Source organism: Brienomyrus brachyistius, chromosome 11 (assembly GCF_023856365.1).
Source record: "Brienomyrus brachyistius isolate T26 chromosome 11, BBRACH_0.4, whole genome shotgun sequence".
In the NCBI taxonomy this organism is placed as follows: domain Eukaryota; kingdom Metazoa; phylum Chordata; class Actinopteri; order Osteoglossiformes; family Mormyridae; genus Brienomyrus; species Brienomyrus brachyistius.
The window spans coordinates 23,956,703-23,976,542 of NC_064543.1; the positions used below are offsets into that span (position 1 = coordinate 23,956,703).

The 19,840-nt window shown below is 41.1% G+C and overlaps 1 protein-coding gene across 3 annotated transcripts in view; it reads right to left on the bottom strand.

The window, feature by feature from the left end:
- Window positions 1-19,840, bottom strand: part of LOC125704236 (low-density lipoprotein receptor-related protein 4-like) — a 104,205-nt gene that overhangs the window by 33,306 nt on the left and 51,059 nt on the right. For all 3 annotated transcript variants that reach the window (XM_048969633.1, XM_048969632.1, XM_048969634.1), the window contains exons 2-6: window positions 19,417-19,563; window positions 9,203-9,319; window positions 6,595-6,708; window positions 4,540-4,656; window positions 309-437 (exon numbers count right to left, since the gene is read on the bottom strand). In XM_048969633.1, the coding sequence (XP_048825590.1) occupies window positions 309-437; window positions 4,540-4,656; window positions 6,595-6,708; window positions 9,203-9,319; window positions 19,417-19,563 (624 nt within the window). The remainder of the gene's footprint in view (window positions 1-308; window positions 438-4,539; window positions 4,657-6,594; window positions 6,709-9,202; window positions 9,320-19,416; window positions 19,564-19,840) is intronic.

Below are 19,840 nucleotides of genomic sequence, written 5' to 3' on the forward strand. Positions count from 1 at the left end.
ATGCAGAATGATGAAGGGATGTTGCTGTCTATTCAGCCGAGATGGCTTTGCTCCTGTGCAGCTGTGCATTCAGGGGGAAAGGGACGAGGGAGAGCACCGAGGTTAAAGAAAGGAGGATGAGATAAGAAGCTAAGATCAGAGGGGAGGGCGTGACGGGGACTTTTGGGATCAGATAACTTGGACCGCGCTCACGGATCTTGCTTTAGATGAAAAACATCATTCAGACCTACATCACGCACAAACCCATGCACCTCACCTTCTGAAAATACAAACATGTGGAACGAGATACAGCCGGATTTGGCTCTTACAGCAGTCCGACTCGTCAGACCAGTCCCCACAGTCGTCGTCTCCGTCGCAGTGGTAGATGTCCAGGATGCAGCGGCCGTAGGAGCATTGGAATTCTTCCATGCTGCATGTGGCCGCCATCACATCAGAGGCTACAGAGAACATATTTACCAAATTATTTCAATGTAGATTGAAAGAAACACCAGTAACACATCACAGATGCTACACCGAGGCCACACAGCAAAGATTTTCCAGTTGTACAAAATTGGTGACCCTGGACATACATTTCATAATTTGAGAGAATAATGAAAATATACAGATTACAAAAATCACTGTTCCATATGGATATGTTAAATCCAAACCTGTGTATGCACTGTAAAGTACGGAATGGACGGTTATTATAAACATCACTCTTTTTACTCTTTCCGCTGACACAGCTCTATGACAGCTGTAGTGAATTTTACCAACCATCTATACAACATTCATATAAATGAGCCGAAAAACAGATGTTAAATATTCTAAGTGATGTTACAATCCCATTGCTTTTGATGATAATTAGAGATATTAAGGCATTTATTGTCATGTGATCATTTTTATTATTAACGTTTGATATGTTCTTTATTATTTGTATGAAGCACCTGCTGTCTTTATGAAAAGTACACAGTAAGGACTATGAAAACAAAATGAATCATAAGGTTGCAAAAAAATCTCATATATACTGCAAGCTTTACTCTTTCATGTCTATTCATTCATTCAAAAGAGTGGCTTTGAAACTGAATATTTATCTTCCATGCCCTCTGCTTTTCACCAGCATTGTCTGGACATGGATTCACTGAATGGTGAGCATATCCATAGAAGTTCAAAAGTTCTACGCTGTACACACCCTCAGCAGAACAGAACAAAACCACAAAGGCAGGATCAAGACTATAAAGCACACCTGCCTCACTTTTGAAATGCTACCAATGTCAAATATAGAAATGAGAAGGTGATGCAACGCATAAAAAAATGCAGGGGATCTGTTCTGCGGTCTGCCAAGGAAGCCATCATACTTCAACTGCAGATTTGTATGTCTGGTCGAGTACAATGGACTGGCATCAGTACATAATTATTTATAGCAAATGAAACACTCCTACTATTTATATATTGATAGATCCTATCATAAATCATAGGGGAATGCAATTTAATTGATGGTCTATGTGGCTACAGCCACCCATCGACATATCCTATCGAGTAATGTCCAGTTGTGCTTACATTCAAGGTCCCATAGGAGCCTTAATAAAAGTAAACAAGAGACATCTGAAGCAGACATATTGGACATTAGCGGACGTATTTAACCACATCTGTGGCTTGCAGCAAGAACCAAAACTAACCAACAGCACTGCCATGATAGAGGCTTAGTTAAATGTGTGTGATATTGTATCTTATGTTGCATCTTATATTTGACCTATACCCTATAATGATCAAAATACGTCCAGATTGCCTTATGGCCTCACTTCTGGGATGAAACCTGGATGTAAGTTGATGGATACCTGTATTACAGACACTCCTCACTGATATTTTAAGCATAATGCACTGGAAGTGGGTATGGGTCAACCATCTTTAGATATTGTCTTAATGTCATTTTTCTACCACCTATAACTTTTTTGGCATATTTATAATTGTCCGTACAGTAGTGTACTTCATACTGTAATAAACAAAGGAAATTAGCTCTAATATACATTACTGAGGTTTTACTACTGTAAATACAGGTAATCGTTTCTATTTATTCTGAATACAGAAAAGGACTAAAAGAAACTCCAATCTGATAACTGTTTTAATTTACATAACATGCATTACATGTTACAGTACATAAAAATGCGTACATAAAAATATGCAGTCCTGGAGATGCGAATGCTAGTGTAGTGATTACAGACCGCCTGCAGGGACGAGACTGAGAACGGATGCCGCGAGATGAGGCACTTGACGCCGAGTCGCTGCGCTGATGTTTCTACGACCAAAGTTCTCATACAGTGTACAAACCCGACTGGTCAGAGTGTCAGTGGTCATTAAACAGGTAGGTTTTTAAATGAGGAGTGTCTGTATCATGTTTCACCCAAGCTACCCCCCCAAAAAAAAATTTAATTAAAACCTCCTGAAGCACAGATGCAATCAAAAGAAAAGTGCAATAATAATAATAACTAGCAAAACGTAGACCACCATAAAAAGCAGCGGTCAGTGATAACCGCACACACTGGCCATCGCATATCCATTCGGATGATGATCCGACATGATCATCCACCCACTCCTCACCCCTAAGTGATGAACTGTCAAGTACAAAATTCCCCATCAATCCTTTCCATTTGCAACCGGGGCATTTATCTACACAGATGAAAGCTCTGCCATTAGCAAGCTGACAGCATCAGAGAGGAGCTTTGATGTCTTTTAGATTTTTTTTTTTTTTTTTTTTTTACAGAGGATGAACTTTCAGTAGTCAGAGATTGCGGTTACTTTTCATTCTTCTTTTTGTGACGAACATCCGAAAGCCCAAAAGCTCCCCTAGCCTACTTTTACATATAGTCCAGTATATCCAGACAGTCTTCCTGCCTTGGGATTCCATCTTTGTGGTCGCATGTACATTATGCAATACCGAAAGTCCCTTTGGTATCATAATTGACACTAGATGGGCACTCTTACTATTGCATCATGTAATCTCTGGATACATCCTTCTGTTGTGTGAAACATCAGCCTAGAAAAGGTCTGGCGAACAAACTGATACTATGCAGCATTTTATTGCCCTGCCATATCGATTTACTGTAGTCTGAAACTTTTTGTTTCAAGGAGGACATATATTTAAAAAAAATACAAAGATGAGCTGTGTGGGCATGCATCATGCAAGCAGAAGGTGAGATACCATTGCAGACTTTGGCTGCAATTCAGGAGACAAGAGGATAATAAGCCAAAATGTTTTGTTGAAATGCATATATCTCAGATGTCAGTTAGCTGATAGTGTTAAATTCCACTTCCAAAGGATCAAATTCCTTTATGATCATTGGTCCCCTCAAGCTTCATCCTTTCTTTATAGGAATTTAATAATTGTGAAAAGGAATCACAGGGTTAATGTCAGATAATGTGAGATGTGCATGGGCTGTAACCTTAATTCTTATGGGTAAAAGTCACAACTGTAGCACAGATAGTTGTAATCACAATCTCTGGTCATTCCTATACAAATTCTTCAAAAAACACTTCAGAAAAAGTACATTTTAAGTATGAAGAGCATGTTGCCAAAACCCTAATCAATCTCAGATGTAAGAGACTGCAACAAAAATTACACTGTTAATTGCATTCAGTGTCTCCAGGCGGTCTATTTAAAGCAAATCAAAGAAATCAGTGTATCGGGTTCTGGCGAAGTAACAGGAGAGAAACTTCATTATTTAACAATCGAGCATGAGAGCCATAAATTAACAGCTTTAGCTGAACAGCTCATAACTCATAATACAAGTTATAACACTGGCATTCTTCTGGACAGATAATCACATGAAAGGATTTTCCCCTCACAGCTTTACAGTGTGCTGATCTCCCACTCGGCGACAGTAATACCCAGGGCATTCGCAAGAGACCGAGCGAGACTGAAGTGTCAGTGGGAGGACAACCATGCTGTTACAACAGGCCCCAATTCAGCAGTCTCAGTGCAGCAGCCTGATTGGCCAGTTTCATGGGAGAGTCAAAAGGACACAGGGCATGGTAGGACTCATTAGCTTATGCATGCCAGGCATTCACTTTTCCAGCCAGCCACTGCTGCCTATTCTTGGTTTAGTATTTGTATTATATTAATATTAAATCTATCCATCCATTTTCCAAACCACTTATCCTACTGGGTCGCGGGGGGTCCGGAGCCTATCCCGGAAACAATGGGCACGAGGCAGGGAACAACCCAGGATGGGGGGCCAGCCCATCACAGGTCACACTCACACACCATTCACTCACACATGCACACCTACGGGCAATTTAGCAACTCCAATTAGCCTCAGCATGTTTTTGGACTGTGGGGGGAAACCGGAGTACCCGGAGGAAACCCCACGACGACATGGGGAGAACATGCAAACTCCACACACATGTGACCCAGGCGGAGACTCGAACCTGGGTCCCAGAGGTGTGAGGCAACAGTGCTAACCACTGCCCCACCATGCCGCCCCCTATTATTAAATCCTTATTTTTAATTTTCATTTTAGATGTGCAGCACATTTTGTATCATGTGGAGGTGCAGACGTGACTCACGGCAGTTCTCCTCATCAGAGCCGTCCTTGCAGTCCGTATCGCCGTCACAGTACCAGTGCTCGGCAATGCAGCTGCCGTCAGTACAACGAAACTCTTTGTCGGAACATTTCCTCATGTCTGGAACAAAGTGGAGAAAAGCAGATATTCGGGGTGGTCAGTGCATCCCAGCCGCCACTTCCTATGATCAGTCTGCTCCCAGAAGACACTTTGGCACCTATTTAACATACTGGAATCCCTCTGATGTTGCCCTTGTCTTCTGGCACAGGCTGCTGGACAGTGCAGGCATCATCTGTGTTATGTCAATGGGGTGTTTAACTGGAAATTTCTCATCAGATGATATATGCTGTCATGAGATTCTCATGTGAGTATGCAGCTTCTTTATTAAAAATATTTTTTCCTCAAAATAACCGAGTTCAGAGATTTCTGCAAAAGCTTTTCTGTTCTGCAATTAATACTACTAGTATTTTTTAGGGCAGCAAAAACATTCTTTTGATAACTGATTAATCTATTTGATCAGGTGATCAACTAATCAATTAGTTGCGCAAAAATACAAGGTTTTAAGAAAAGTGCAAATGCTTTATTTAAAAAACATCAAGGGGTATTTTTAAGTCACAGTGTACAGAATCTCTATTTAAAGTGACAAAGTGACATCGAAACAAAGATCCGCTGTCTCTGCCATATTTAACTTGCTAATGATTGTACTTTATAACAAATGTAGTGTGTGCACAACCATGCACAGACCATTATGGTAGCACACAGAAAAAGAGACGCATGAACTAGATTTAACACACCAATGTTAACGCAGCAAGGTGGTGATGTTATTATACACTATTTTTTTGCAAACGCAAAAATGCAACTAATCGATGACGAAATTTGTTGTCAACTATTTTTATTACCTATTATTAGCAACATTATTGATTACATGTTGCAGCCCTAGTATTTTATGTGGGAAAACAATATATAAATTAACTGGCCCCACTTAGGTAAAGATGTGGTTTTCCCCTGCATTTCGAGCTTAGTAAAAGCTCCGCTAGACTTCCTGCAAATCATCCAAATTAGCAAAGACCCCATTAGCAAATGGAGGCAGGAGCATTTAACCTTGGGAGTAATCTAAAAAGGGCCTGTGTGGCCTCCGAAGAAATCATAAAAGGGGCTTAAGAGCAATGGCACTGAACCAGCACAGAGAATTTTATAGCAGAGCCTGAGTGTCCTCACTACTAATGGAATACCCTGAAGCAGCTGGCCCACCTGCTCTACTTGCTCGTGGTCTGGAGTAATCACATGGGAGTCACCACTGAAACTAAACGTGTAGCTTAAGCGGGAATGGTAGGATTCTGGCTCAACACAAGGCCAGGCCATATTCTTCAGTGCAAAAAAATATATATATTTTTTTTTGTTTTTTTTCAGAGGGTCATGACACTTCCAAGGTTTCTCTCTATGCAATGGAAGTGGAAGTAATAATTTAAGGTCAACAATTAAGACACTGTGCCAAGCTAGTTAGAGAAAATAGATCTAAAACAGGCGAGTGGGAGTGGCATCAGACAATGGCTGATAAAAAAAGACCTTATGGACCAATGGCTGTCAGCCAAAAAAAACAAGAGATACAGTGTAGCATGAAGGATACAGCCAAAGAGAAAATTTGGAAACAAACATGTCAATGGATATTGATTTTCACTTTGTCCATAATTATGATCTTAGTTGGAGTAGAATAAAACACACAAGCAAACATGGTAAAGAAACATAACAGATGTCTTGAAGGTGTCAGTCTCCCAATGTCTGCAACATCTCTATTAGGAAGAAAGGCATTTACCCTTATTAACCTCATGTTTGAGCTCACACCATGGTCAGATGGCCAACCTTGTCTGGACAAAATTTTAAAGAACGCTATGGGAACCCTTGAATCAATTTCCAGTGGGACTCTTAAATGCCACTACTAGTTACAGACTCAGATGTGGCCTTGACAGCAGATGTTTTGATCTTCAGTGAAGAATGAAAATCGTACAGCGAGACAGAACAAGACTGAGTTTGTCCAGATAGACAATGTAAAAAACTTACCGCACTGCTCATCACTGTTGTCTCCGCAGTCGTTGTCGCCGTCACAGTGCCAAAGGCTGCGAATGCAGTAGCCATTCTGACAGTGGAACTCATCCTCCTCACACTCCCTGGGCGCTGTGAAAAGGGAGAGGGAGCCAACACCAAACCACAGATCGGCAATCAATTATTGCTCTCAAAAGCAAGAACAAAAGTAGGTAGAGAAGTAGCTGGACAGGACAATAAATAAGGCTCGGGAGGGAGTGCTTTGGGCAGACTGGTGATAGCAGCAGCGAGCTGATGACCTTGCCCCTGTATATCATTGAGGGCACATAATGGCTCTAAAGAATTTACTGACGAACTGTTTTGATGGTGTCTGAAGGAATTTCAATTATGATGTCATTTATATATCAGAAGGCACATGTGAGCTTTTACAGATCCCATTAATACCTTGACAGATGCCACTTTTTGAGCAGAAAATAATGTGGTGCTGAAAGCAAAGTGTTGTCAGCAAAAATAAATAATACGGCGGCATCCACTCTTAGGCTGTAATCAATATCTTACAAGGCTAGTACTTAAACTGAAACACGATGCTTTTTAAACCAAACAAAAATTAAATTACTGAAAGTGGGCTGTCATTAAATATTAACTCTTTCTTCAATCCACTCAAAAAGCATTTTCAATTGCATACTTTATATGAAAGCATATTTCAAAATCATGTACTATCAATCTCAGAAACATCTACAGAAAAATAAACTTTTTGGCAATGCGGTTCTGCTGATAAAATATTTCTATCACTATATGCTGTAATATGTTATCTAATCAGGAGCTGTGATGCTTTATTAAAGGTATAATTTTCTCCGCTCAAAATTATGACAAAGCTCCCCAGAGCCGCGTGATAAATTTAATTTTACCTCAGCTGCACTTCATAATAAAATTTCCACGTCTGTTTCTCCAATCAGAGGCACGTGACACCAAATTTATGTGCTTCACTCTGCCGCATGGCTGTCACAGTATGCTAGGTGCTCACTGACTCTGTAATGCACTGAACAAAGCCCAACTCCGACACAACATTTAGAGAATGATGTGTTCTGACTCAGCGACTGCCATGCTTGTACATCTGCATACATAATACATTCAATGCTGCACTGCATTTTCCCCACATTTTCCCCATGTAATCCCTATAAGAAGAAATACCAAATTGTAGCCCAGCAGAATATCAGTCACGAAAGCAAACACTGATGAAAGATCACATGAAGCGATTAATCTGCAGGGTACGTTACGCCTAAAAGTACTGTAAGTGATGGCTATTAAGAGATTTCTTTTTATTTAATGTGCAAGTAAAGTGCTAGGATAAATAAAACCCTCTGAAACACTGAGGAGACAAGCACAACAATGCACTCATACATAGTTTATGTCTCTACATAACCTACTTTACATCATTTGAATAACTGCTTGCAAAGGATGTTTTAAATCCCGTTCTCCTTTTTCCTGATGTACACAATCAAATCAAATATTTTACAGTTCATTCCTGCCCTTTAAATTATAGAAAAAATGGACAAGAATTATTAAAGAGAGGGGAAAAGGTTACAAGGCATAAAAATTAAATATTTACCGCAGGCTCACACCAGGCAGACCTCGCTGTAAGTAACATTTCTGTGTCAGGACCTTAAAATATGGGTCACACATGTCACTGCAGCTTGGCCCCCATCATGCTGACAAACACGGCAGCTATGCATTAGCACCAAATCCAGAGGGACTAAAGCAAGAAAGCATCTGATACACAGGCACACCAGACTAATGAGAAATGAATTTGGAGCCCCCCCCCCACCCACCCATGGAGACCTCCCTTATGAACATACACAACAAGGTATTAGAGGAAGCAGACATGTAGCAAGAAGACTCTCTACTTAACAGTATCTTTACAGATATTTAATATAACCTGGTTACACACCTGTAGGACAAATAAGGAGGATAAAAGGATACATTGCCAGGACATAATATACAGTATATGCATATATGCATTCACACGTCGTATGTTTCGAGTCAGCTGTACATTCATTCTTACGGTGGCTGGGTGCCTGGAGATATACTACCTCCTGCAATGGTCATTGAGCTGTCCCTGCATGCATAGTAAAAAAAAAAGGGCTTCCCCACTGGCTAAGAAGTCTTTTTCGTTGCCAAGACAATTATTTACACGCACAGTAATTAAAAATAAAAAATATATGATGGAGCATGGTGAATAAAGTGCAAAGCAGATCTAGCTCCTCAGCTACAGCAATGAATTGACGGTGTGCAGTAGCACATGACACTGTCTGCTTATATGCTGAGGAAAGATAAAGCCAATAATATGGCGCTATATACCGAGTGCTACCTCTGCAAGCCTTCTGTACGGCCAACTGGGCTCTATTTTGATCACAAACACTTGTTGAGCTTTCCTCAGGTAAGGGAGGAAGTCTGTAAACAGAGAGACAAAGGCTGTGTCCGAAATTCCCACATATCAGGTGCCTTACTTCAGGTCCCTAATCTCATGCAGGAAGTTGTGCAAGAAGCCCCAAATGAAAGAGCAACCACCCTTGAGTATACTGGTGCCATATGCAGTCCCCATAGGGAGGGGGGGGGGGGCACTTACGGCAGTCGTGCTCATCAGAGTCATCCTCGCAGTCGTTGTCCCCGTCGCACACCCAGGAGCGGCGGATACACTTGCCATTGTCACAGTGGAAGTCCAGTGGTGAACAGGTGGGCAGCACTGGGAGGACAGAGACACAGGGAGCGTCACCAACAGGCCCAGGTTACATACATACATGCGGCATGAAAAATGCATGGTGTGCCATATCGCATGGGCCAGCGCATCACAGCAGTGGTCACGCATTAGCTCGATCAATACAGTGCCTCTTTTGGGGCAGAAATGTGTCAGGAGTTCTAATGCTCTGGCCTCAGCCTTCAGGGAAATGACAGCCAAAACGAACTGTGCTGCCGCTTTGCATGAGGAGGCTCTGAAGTATACCGCACAAGAATTTTAGCAACCTAAAAACCCAACGAGCGAGAGAAGAGGGACAATCAACACAGAATACAAAGAAACAGAAGATACGAGAAAATGGGACAGAATAATCAAGATGCAGCAACAACAGAGGCTGGCATTACCAGGGAATAATGCAGCTCCACATTATTACTAGGCTGTTTCCATGGCAATATGAATGCAAGGATCGAAGTTTCCACTCTATCCACTGGGTGACCATCAGGGTGTTTTTGATAAGGGGGCTGGCTTCCTTCTTACCCAGTGATACTTAGAGTGGAAGCCCTTCACCCTGAAGCCAATGCCTGTGGCGTCATCATATTTGTTGAGCCAGCATTGAACTGATAGTCATGTAAGCCTCACTTTCTTTAATAAGAAAGGAGTTGTATTATGAAAATTGGAAAAAAAAACATCTGTTTTGCTTTTGTGCAAGGTCACTGACTTACAACAACATGACAACTATGCATTATGCATTATGACGGTGCACTGAATGTTCTACAAATGCACAATGAATGCATTATGAAGGTGCACTTAATGTAAAGCGTTACCAAACAAATTAAGGCTTGCATGTGCAGCTTTTTAGCGTGGTTTGCCATTTTAATAATCTTCGCTCTGGCGGTGGTGAACTGAGCTCACTGTGGTACCAGTGGACATGCTGAAGCTTATTTGTTGTGCTGTGTGTGTTTGTTATCAGTCTTCTACAATGATTGCACGCAGTTTTTGTCTTGTCTGGGCTTTTCTCGCCGTTTTCGTTTGTGATTATCGGAAAGCTAAAATGCTGCCACACCGCCGATTGGGCGGTGTGTCATCAATTTCAAATTTGCTCGCCAGTTAGGCAGAAAGTAACGTATGACGTTGACATTGAACTGACGTCATGAAATCAAATGTAATATTACATCAGTTTTTCTGTTAAGTACTGTGAAGTACTCCTAAATTAGCTACATCGATTTTTAACCGATTCATCGTTACATGCCTAGAAAGCACACATCATGTGTGCTTCACAGCTTAACAGCTGCCTCCTTCGTAAGTGCCAGGATGCTTTTATTAAATTCAATGAAACATTGCTTGTAAAAGTGTGATACACTAAGCACATTTGTCACAGCTGAAAAAAGGAAATGAAAACTCTCAGAAGGTCAGTAACAAGAAATGTGAAATGGATCACCCTGAGCCATTCAAAGAATGTGTTCAAGTAGTCACTTTGCAAGTGCTTCTACTGTTGTGGCTTAGCTAGAGTCTAGCCCTTTGGTTGCAGCACATAGAGAATACACAAGAGAATAAAAGCAGGCACTCGCTGACAGACATCAACACATACTAAACACACATGGTACTTCACCATATCAGATGCATCTACAAAGACAGTGGTGCTTAGGCAATGCCTCCTGGAGCTCTTTTGATGTGCATTTTTTTATCAGCTGATGACAGTTGTGATTATCCATTTGCCACACTGAGGAATGCAAAAGCTGCCAGTCCCACGCCATTTATACTGGAGTGGAGATGCTGCCTCAGCTTAAGCTTCTAGTGTTATCTTCCTGGGCATACCTCAGACTTCTCTATGGTCCATCAACACTTCTGCAGCTGAATCTAAATTCAGCTATTACAGGACTGTTGAAGTCACTAAGCATTTTGAAATTACATCCTGCGGAAGCATGCGACTGGAATCATGTGGATGGAAGTAATGACCAATCAGAGTTCAAAGTGTGCATCTGTTCAAGCATTTTAAAGCTGAATTTTATAACTAGCTACCTTAGTAAAACCAGTTTCCAGGAAGAAGCCATCTTCAAAAGACACGCTTGCATTCCTCAGGAAAGATAAGACGAGCATAAAAAGCGGCATACACAGAATGACTTTGTACTCCGCAAATCACGCCCGACTTTCACAGAAAAACTGCTTAAAGCTCCGGAACATCAATCCCCCAGAAGTGCAGTAACACACTTGCAGCTCCCTTATCGTTCTCTTCCCTTTTTTTCAGTTATTAACACTGACAACAAGCCAGGTTTGGGTCATCAGGTTTTTTTTCTTTTTCCCTCTTTCGAGTCTGAGCTCTACATGAAACATAATTGTACTAACAGATCAGATTATGGGCAGCTTATCACTGAAGTAAAAAGTGGCTGGAAATGTCTAAAAAATCTATGTACTGCTGAGATGTGAGAATAATGTTGTGTGAAGGAAAGATAGGCTAAATGCTGAGGGCTCGATCTACTGTGATTAAATTCCGGTTCAACAAAAATATTGCCCTGGACCTATATTCAGCCATCACAGGAGAGGCATGTCAAAACACATTCAAGTACATGAAACCCATAAAATGGTATCATTCAGAACTGTAAAACAGCACGCAGAAACAGAATGGATATATTTTATCACACTGTTCGTTACAGATAGGTAACCAGTCTGCAGCCACTTATCTAGCAGGCACATGCTATGTGAACCATTGCTTCTGATGACTGACCAATTAGTTGAATTACAACAAGTGAAAACTAACACAACAACAGTTCCAATTTGTGTTGCACTTTCCTAATAGTTGAAGATTCTTGTTCTTTCTTGTATGTGAAGCTGAATGACACCTCTTGATGTTTCTTAAAATAGTCGACATGACTGATTCAATCTTTCAGAGTTCATTGCATTGACCTAGAAAGCACAGAACTGCTCTAAGAGCTCACGTCGGCCCACGTCTGGATAACTGAAGCGACAGCAGTAACAGCCGGATCCTTGGCAGAGCTGCAGCTGACCTCATGCTTCCTAATACCTTCGCTTTGGAGTCCATGAAAATAGTGCCTTGGCTTGTCAAGTTTCTCCTGGTTCACGTTGCTTTCTAGTACAAATGTGATGATTGTGATGCTCCAATTGTAAACTGGTCAATGGTTTGAGGGGCATGGATACCTCATGACAGGGTGAGTCGGGTAATGGGCTTTTTTCCTTGGCATTATTAGCAATCTGAAATTTGTTTTTTAACCAAAAAAAATGCACTTCGATCCCAATAAATCATACTGAAGTTCGCCAAGTAGCCTGATGTTGGTTCTTCCTTCTGTACTCATGTCAAAATGGCATCTTGTTTTTTTTGTTTTTTGTTAAACCCATCCCCACACAGGATCAAGACTTCCTCCACAGCTGGGCCACAAAATATTTAGGCAGAAAGCCAATTCTGCAAGGTTCAAAATATTTGTCAACAAGCTTTCTCCAGCATTTCCTGTAATTTGCTCTAAACTGAATGCTCATCACTGATATGACACAAAATAATAATGGTACAACTTGCAGGATAACACTGTTGAACTACTGTATATACAATTTAAAAATTGGTGGGAGAGATCTGCTAGGTCTAATTCTCACTACAACCAACTCGCAGGGTGCTCACTGCAGGAGACAGACACTTGAGTCAGCGGCTGCTCAAACCCACTTTTTACACATCCTCAGCTTGGAAGGCTTTGTGCAGATATGGGCAAGGGTTCCCTATCTGCCACTGAAAAGCACATCAAATATGTGGGTTTCTATAAAAGAAAATATAGACAAATTCTCCAAGTTAAAGAACGAGTCATTTTCCCAAGGCTTATCACAGTCGCACACAAAGTAATATACAAAAAAGAAAAATATGGAGGTATGTAAAATTGGTGCAATACGAAAAGTCAGGATAAAAATATCCACTAAGCTCTTCATGGTTAAATTTGGCTGGAATTAAGGCTTTATGAGACATGTGCAGTGCTTAGGGGGTAGACATGCTGCACCACACCAAGGGCTGAGGATTCAAATCCAACATCAGTTCCTCCTGTGCAGCCTGCAACCCCATGTATGTGTGCAAAAAGGCTTCCCCTCTGCATTCTAGTTCTCCAACATAAGGCAAGAACTTTCTAAGTGTCTAAACAAATTCATGTGTCATCATCGTAAATGACAGTTGTCTCTCAACTGACAAGATGCACAGGTTTAAAAAAAGACACACATTTTGCATCAAAAAATTGCAACTTCCTCAAGAGTTTCAGTGTGTTTTCCAAAACCTGAAAATGGCAACAACCCTTTTCCAGGAATGAGAGAAGGTTTGCGGCACTGGCCTACTGAGACCTGACTTGCTGAAATGGATCAGACTGTACCCACACATATGCTCCCTGCCCAGTGTCCACTGAGTCCAGCTCTGCAGCAAGGCCTATAACTCATGCGGAAGGAGGTGTCAGGGAAAGGAAACCTTAATGAGCCCAGAGCAGCGGCCTGCTTCTCGTCAGACGTTTGTCCAACACACGCCGCTGAGTCCACAATGGAGGCCTGACCGCAAGTACCAATGGTGACAACAGACACTGTTAATTTTCAAACATCCTCTTAGCCTTCAGAACAAAAAGCGCTGACCCACAGAGCAGAACCGTGACCAGTTTATCGCTAAAGAGGTTCATTTCTCACAGGCTGCTTGTGGCACGCGAAACGTCAGAAAGCATTTTACAAAGGGCTTCGTATTACCTCAAATTCAGAAATGCACACTACCAGGAAGAATAACCTGGGATAATTGGAAAAATATGCAGCTTCTCTCTGAATTCCCCCAAAGATGAAAATGGCCATACCGAAATTTACTTCAAAACATGTAAATTACCTAAGCTTTCTGCATTCTGAAGAACTCATTGCAAGTTCAGACCTATTTATTATAACACTGACTTGTTACTCCTTAGTGGAATAATGGAGAGATGGCCTTTGAATTTTGCACAAAGTAGCCCGATCATGAGATTTTGATCTGTTCACCTTATAGTGCTGTCATCAGCCACCACGTTTCACATCAGATTTCCACTGCTTAGCGTACAACGCATCCAAAATAGAAAACCTTGCAAACTGGAAATATATATATTTCCAAAAAAAACTAAATAACTAAATATTTTGCGAATCCATGTTACTGAAATGATGTTTATCGTAGTTACCAAAAAATGCATTCATTTTCAAAATCTCTAAAAGAACATTTATCTTAAAAAATAAAATCTGTGTCACTGGGTCCTGGCCACTTCAAAATGAATTCATCTCCAGCTCTATTCTCTTGTTAATCACATCTTTCCCTTGGACATTTGTCCTCCAGTTACACAGTTAGAAAAGTAAATATAATTTAGAGAGGAGGAGGTGTCCTTTTTGGCTTGCGGCGCTGTACAAGTTTACCATGGTATATTGCCAAGAAGTCAGAAGCAGTAGGAAGGATTATGCAAATTGCTAAAGGAAAGTGAGAGTTAAACTGGCTGACAAAACTCCCTCAAACAAAAGTGTTCTGGACTGCCTCTTATGGTTTCTTCATTGCACAGGAAAATGCCCCTGCACCGAGGTGAGGGACACATATACAGGGTGGGGCGAATAGAGGTATACAGTTTTTGTTTTACAAAGTAAAATTTTTATTTTACAAAGTTATTTTTCAAAGTAGGTACACAGTTTTTACTTTACTTTATAGTATTGTCTATGGGTGTCATGTCAGATGAACATGGTGGCCAGCCAATGCTGCCACGTCATCCGATTCGACGCTGTGGAAAGGCATTGTGAAGGTAGCTCCGTACCATCAAAGCAAAACGAGGATTTTTTTTTTCTCAACATATTCTGAGAATGATAGAATGGAATCTGAATGAACTTCACTTTGTAAAATAGAACCTTTACTTTGTAAAATAAGAACTATATACTACCCTGTGTTTATAATCTGCTTTTTGGGGCATGCTCTCAGGTCACATTGCATCCAGGCACCTTGGTGGGTAGTGGGTGCATTTTGATTGGCTGGGCCCTATAAAATGCACTCTCCCATAATCCTCACAATCTGACTTTCAGCCAGGCAACCCTTCCCGACCCCTGACCCTGAAGAAGCAGCGGCAGCTGTACTGCTCCCAGGTTTCATCTGCACCAATGGAAGGGTGCCTCCACTTTCCAGCCTAAAGACCTACTTCATTTCATCTTCATAAATGCCCCCACCCCCACCTAAACACAACACCATCACCTCTCCCCCACACCAAAGCAGCTACAACGATTGAGCCTTTCAACTCGGCAGGGGGTCTGCACGGTAGATAATGGCACTGTCATGCTGGTCTCCATCCAGGCTCCTGAACAGAGAGCTCAGAGTGATGAGGAGATGGGCAGAGCCTGGAGCCTGGAGCGTGGCGAATGGCTCAGGCTTACCCATCCAGCCACTCTGCAGGGGCAGCGAATTTCATTTCACTCTCATGGCTCGCTGACACTCCAGGCCTCTGTGGCTTCGCAGGAGGGAGCCACAGAAACATGACCAGCGGGTAGGTACCAGCTGAACATCAGGCCTTACTCTCCCAGGGTTTACAGTATCTATTCAACGTTATATCACTTAACTGCTACTGAAATCCCACCAAATTACCAAGTAATTAAAAGTTTAAAAGTCAAGATTTTCAGGTGAAATGATGGTTTTACCTCTCAAATCTTTTAAATGTTATAACCACTAAACATCGGCCTGAAATTAAAAACCGGAGGTAGATATCTTTAACATAAGTGAAATTTATAGTATGTGGAAAATATAATTCATGAAAGAAAAGCTGATTAATAGTGATGGTACTGAAAGTTCTTTATTTCTTGGTAAAATTTAGTCTCCACTATTGTTTATGCCCTTGAAAATGTAAACTAGGTCAGCGTCTACTTTGTAGCTTCAATTTAAATTGACCTAGTGAGTTTTATAAAGTATACAATCTGTGAGACTGTATTCTGCGCACGTAAAGAAATCTGTTGGAAATAGTTCAGTCAAACTGTTGTGTGTGATTTATGAACAGCTATTCTTCCTGCTGTCAATAAAACTGACTGCGGTAAAGGTCTTTGTGTTTTTGAAGGTATACATACAGAGGAGGAGCCATGCAGGCTGAAAACACAGGTTTTGATCTGCCAGGTGAAGGGCTGCTACATAATCTTTCCCCTCCGGATTCGGCTGCTGTAGTTATTCCAGGTCCTGGGGGAGCACAGCGCCAGCAAGACGCAACGGCTGCTTTTTGTTCCCTGTGGCATATTTCCAACTCCACAAACCTCCATTGTTTGCCAAGTATCTGGTTTCCTGGAGCTGCAGCGAGATGTGCTGTGCCGTGGTGTCACGAGCGGAGGCTGCCCCGCAGGTCTGCCCCTGCTGGACCACACTGCCAGCGAAACCAGATCCTCACCTTAGCAGAACACATTGAAACTGCTGTGTTTGCATGGAATTCCAAAACCTAATTCAATTATGAGCTTGCTTCAAATACAAATACCACTAAACCCTATTTTTCCCCAACTGCTCCCCACATTCTCAGAATACGCACAACTTAACAGAAACTGCTGTCTTTTCAAATAGCTAAATTGTTACAGAATTCCCAGTTTACCCAAAGCGGGTATTTACCACATGTGGTAAATATCAGTAACCAACAAGAAAAGGTCTTGGAAACTCTGGGTTGAGTGTAGCTCATTTATTGATATACTGAAATATTGGTAAAGTTTAAATATCGGCAAAGATTGACACATCGATACCATTATCTTGATTTTTAATGAATATCGGCTAATACCAATATGTTAACCAATTTATTGTACATTCCCAAGACTAACATTACTTTTCCAATAGCTAGCTAAGCTAACTAGCCAACTACCTTGGATGTTTGCCCATTGCTACTGTAGCTAGCAGAAATAAAGAATTTTGCTCCACAAAAGGGAGGCCTTTCCCAAAACCAAAGACTGTCTTAACCATTAGAGAGAGCATTCTGCTCTACACAACAGGGGTGGGTCCCAAAATCGTCCTAGCACAAAGATCATCGGGTAGCGCTTCCGTCATGAATATTAATAAATCAGTTCTGATGCTTTCAGGTCAATGCACTGCACCACCACCTGATTAATCAATTCATCACAATATATTGACGCATCCTTAAAACACTATTGCACATGCTTTTCCAGCATTTTTAGATGTGCTGGTCTGTAGTCTTTCCATACAGTCCATTTACCATCAACTTTAAAGGCTTGTGTTGAATAGTGAGAGACAGCTGTGAAAAATCAAATCAAATCAAAAAACTTTATTGTCCCCAAGGGGCAATTTGAGGCACGTAGAGCAGTGTTGCACAGATACATGTTTTGATATTAAGATTTTCTTCCATTTTAAAGGAGTTTTTTACTGGAACACATTGGTTAATGCAGTGACACCATAGTGTTAAATACAGTATTTGGCTTGTACTGAAAATAACTTTTTAGGAACAGTATGCATTAAGTTCATCACCTAATTATTATTTTTATTAAATGCTAGCAACAGTGTTCAACTTTTTAAAACTAAAATTCTATATCAAAATTAAGGTAAAACTGGCACATGTAGCAGATGATTAATATAAATATAGGAAAGCATTAAAAAAAAAAAAAACTTTTCCACAGTATTTTTTGTGATATATTCTGTACCTAATCAAGATTTTTTAGATTTAGCTGTTTATTTGGCCTGGTGCTTGCAGGCATATCCAGGCCACAATAATGCAAAAAAGAAGTTTGGGCGTAATATTGAACAGACGTACTTTATTCCTCCATATGGGCTGCACAGCTCTTTATGCTCTCCAGAGACAGACAAACATGCAGGTATGCATGTTTTGGATTCAGAGCACCCTGTTAGCCATTGTCCTGCACCCCTAGAGCAATTTGGGTTAAGAGTTTGGCTTAAGTTCCCAGCGATAATCTGGTTATTCTGCCATACATACCATTTGTATTGTATTGTATTGTATATATTGTATTTTATTTATTTTTACTACTTATTGCCTTTTATTTTTATTTATTTATTTTATACTACTCATTGCTTTTTGTTATTTCTTATTTACTGTTATCTTTTGTTTTCTGCATTCTGCTTATTTCTGCTGCACTGTCCACTTTGCTGCTGTATAACACAAATTTCCCACCTGTGGGACTAATAAAGGCTATCTTATCTTATCTTATCTTATCTTATCTTATCTTATCTTATCTTATCTTAGCTATAGGACTGGAAGATTCCAACTATCTACTTATCAGCACTAATGACTACTGGGTCTATTACTGTATATTCAGTCATTGATTTAACATTTATAAGAATAATCTGTCTTGACTTTTTATAGAAGTAAAATAAAGCCTGAAAAAGCTGGTACTCAGCCAGTGCCAGCACACTGTTACTATGGCGCAGAAACTTGTCTGTCACTTCATATGTGCAGCATTGAATTTTGCCTCCAGCTGTCTGGGCCGATGACCCATTTCTTCATGCTACCTTCTAGCTTTCAACACACTCTTATGCTGACATAACTGACACATTTCAGAGTACTTTGTGCAATGGCCCAGGATCAAATGCAACCAAATCTTAATCAGATCCGAAAGCACAGTAGATCTGGATTAACAAATGGGACTTCAGAATCCACTGCTAGAGCCACCAGCACCATGGATAGTAGGAAGAACTGCCAAGTAAAACAAATTGCTCTCCTTTACAAATATTATATTCAGACAAGTATTGTATGGGTCTCCTAAATCCCACTACAAATCCCAGACCCAGCTTAACGTCATGGCTGAAGTCTATCGATTGTAACCGCAGTCGAGAGACTGTTCCACATGGCGTGAATTAATCAATACATTTCTGAGCCTCCTGTACATGCGTGGTCTTTCAAATGGCATCAGCTGAGCTCATAGGCAGTGTAATTCCAGTACTGCACATAAATACTGAAAAAAAACTGCTACGAGATAAAGGATGTGCATCTTCACAAAACCAAAATGACACACATTGTGAGTCAGGGGCATCAGGCATCAGGAGTTCAACAATAGCAATGACTGAATAAATGAGTGAACATCTCCCACTAAATCATTCTCTAGGAGCAGGCCATGATAGCTCCTGAGGAGGACACGGACAGCAAGGGACACAACTGAGGAAGAAGTGTACTTACTGCAGCCATCCTCATCACTGTGATCTCCACAGTCATTGTCCCCATCGCACTGCCACTGTGCTGGGATGCAGGTACACTCCCCAAAGGCACTCACTGCACAAGTGAAGTGGTTCCGCCCACAAGAGCACCCAGTGCTGCTAGCTACACCTGTAGGAGAAGAAGTGCATAATTTCAATAAAACAGACACGGAAAAGGTGGCCTGTCTTGAGACCAGGCATCCTGTGTTTTACGATGAAATTGATGTTTTTCCTGGGGTACTTGTGAGAGTGTTTCCCCCAACACCCAGGCTATAAAACACGCCTCCCATGGCAACTGCCCTTGGAGACAGTGCATTCCTTTCCACTGCTGTTCCACTGCTGCGTATGCTGGCGATGAAAAGGCAAGGCCAAGCCTTTCCTAAAAATTTCATATGAACAAAGAGCAA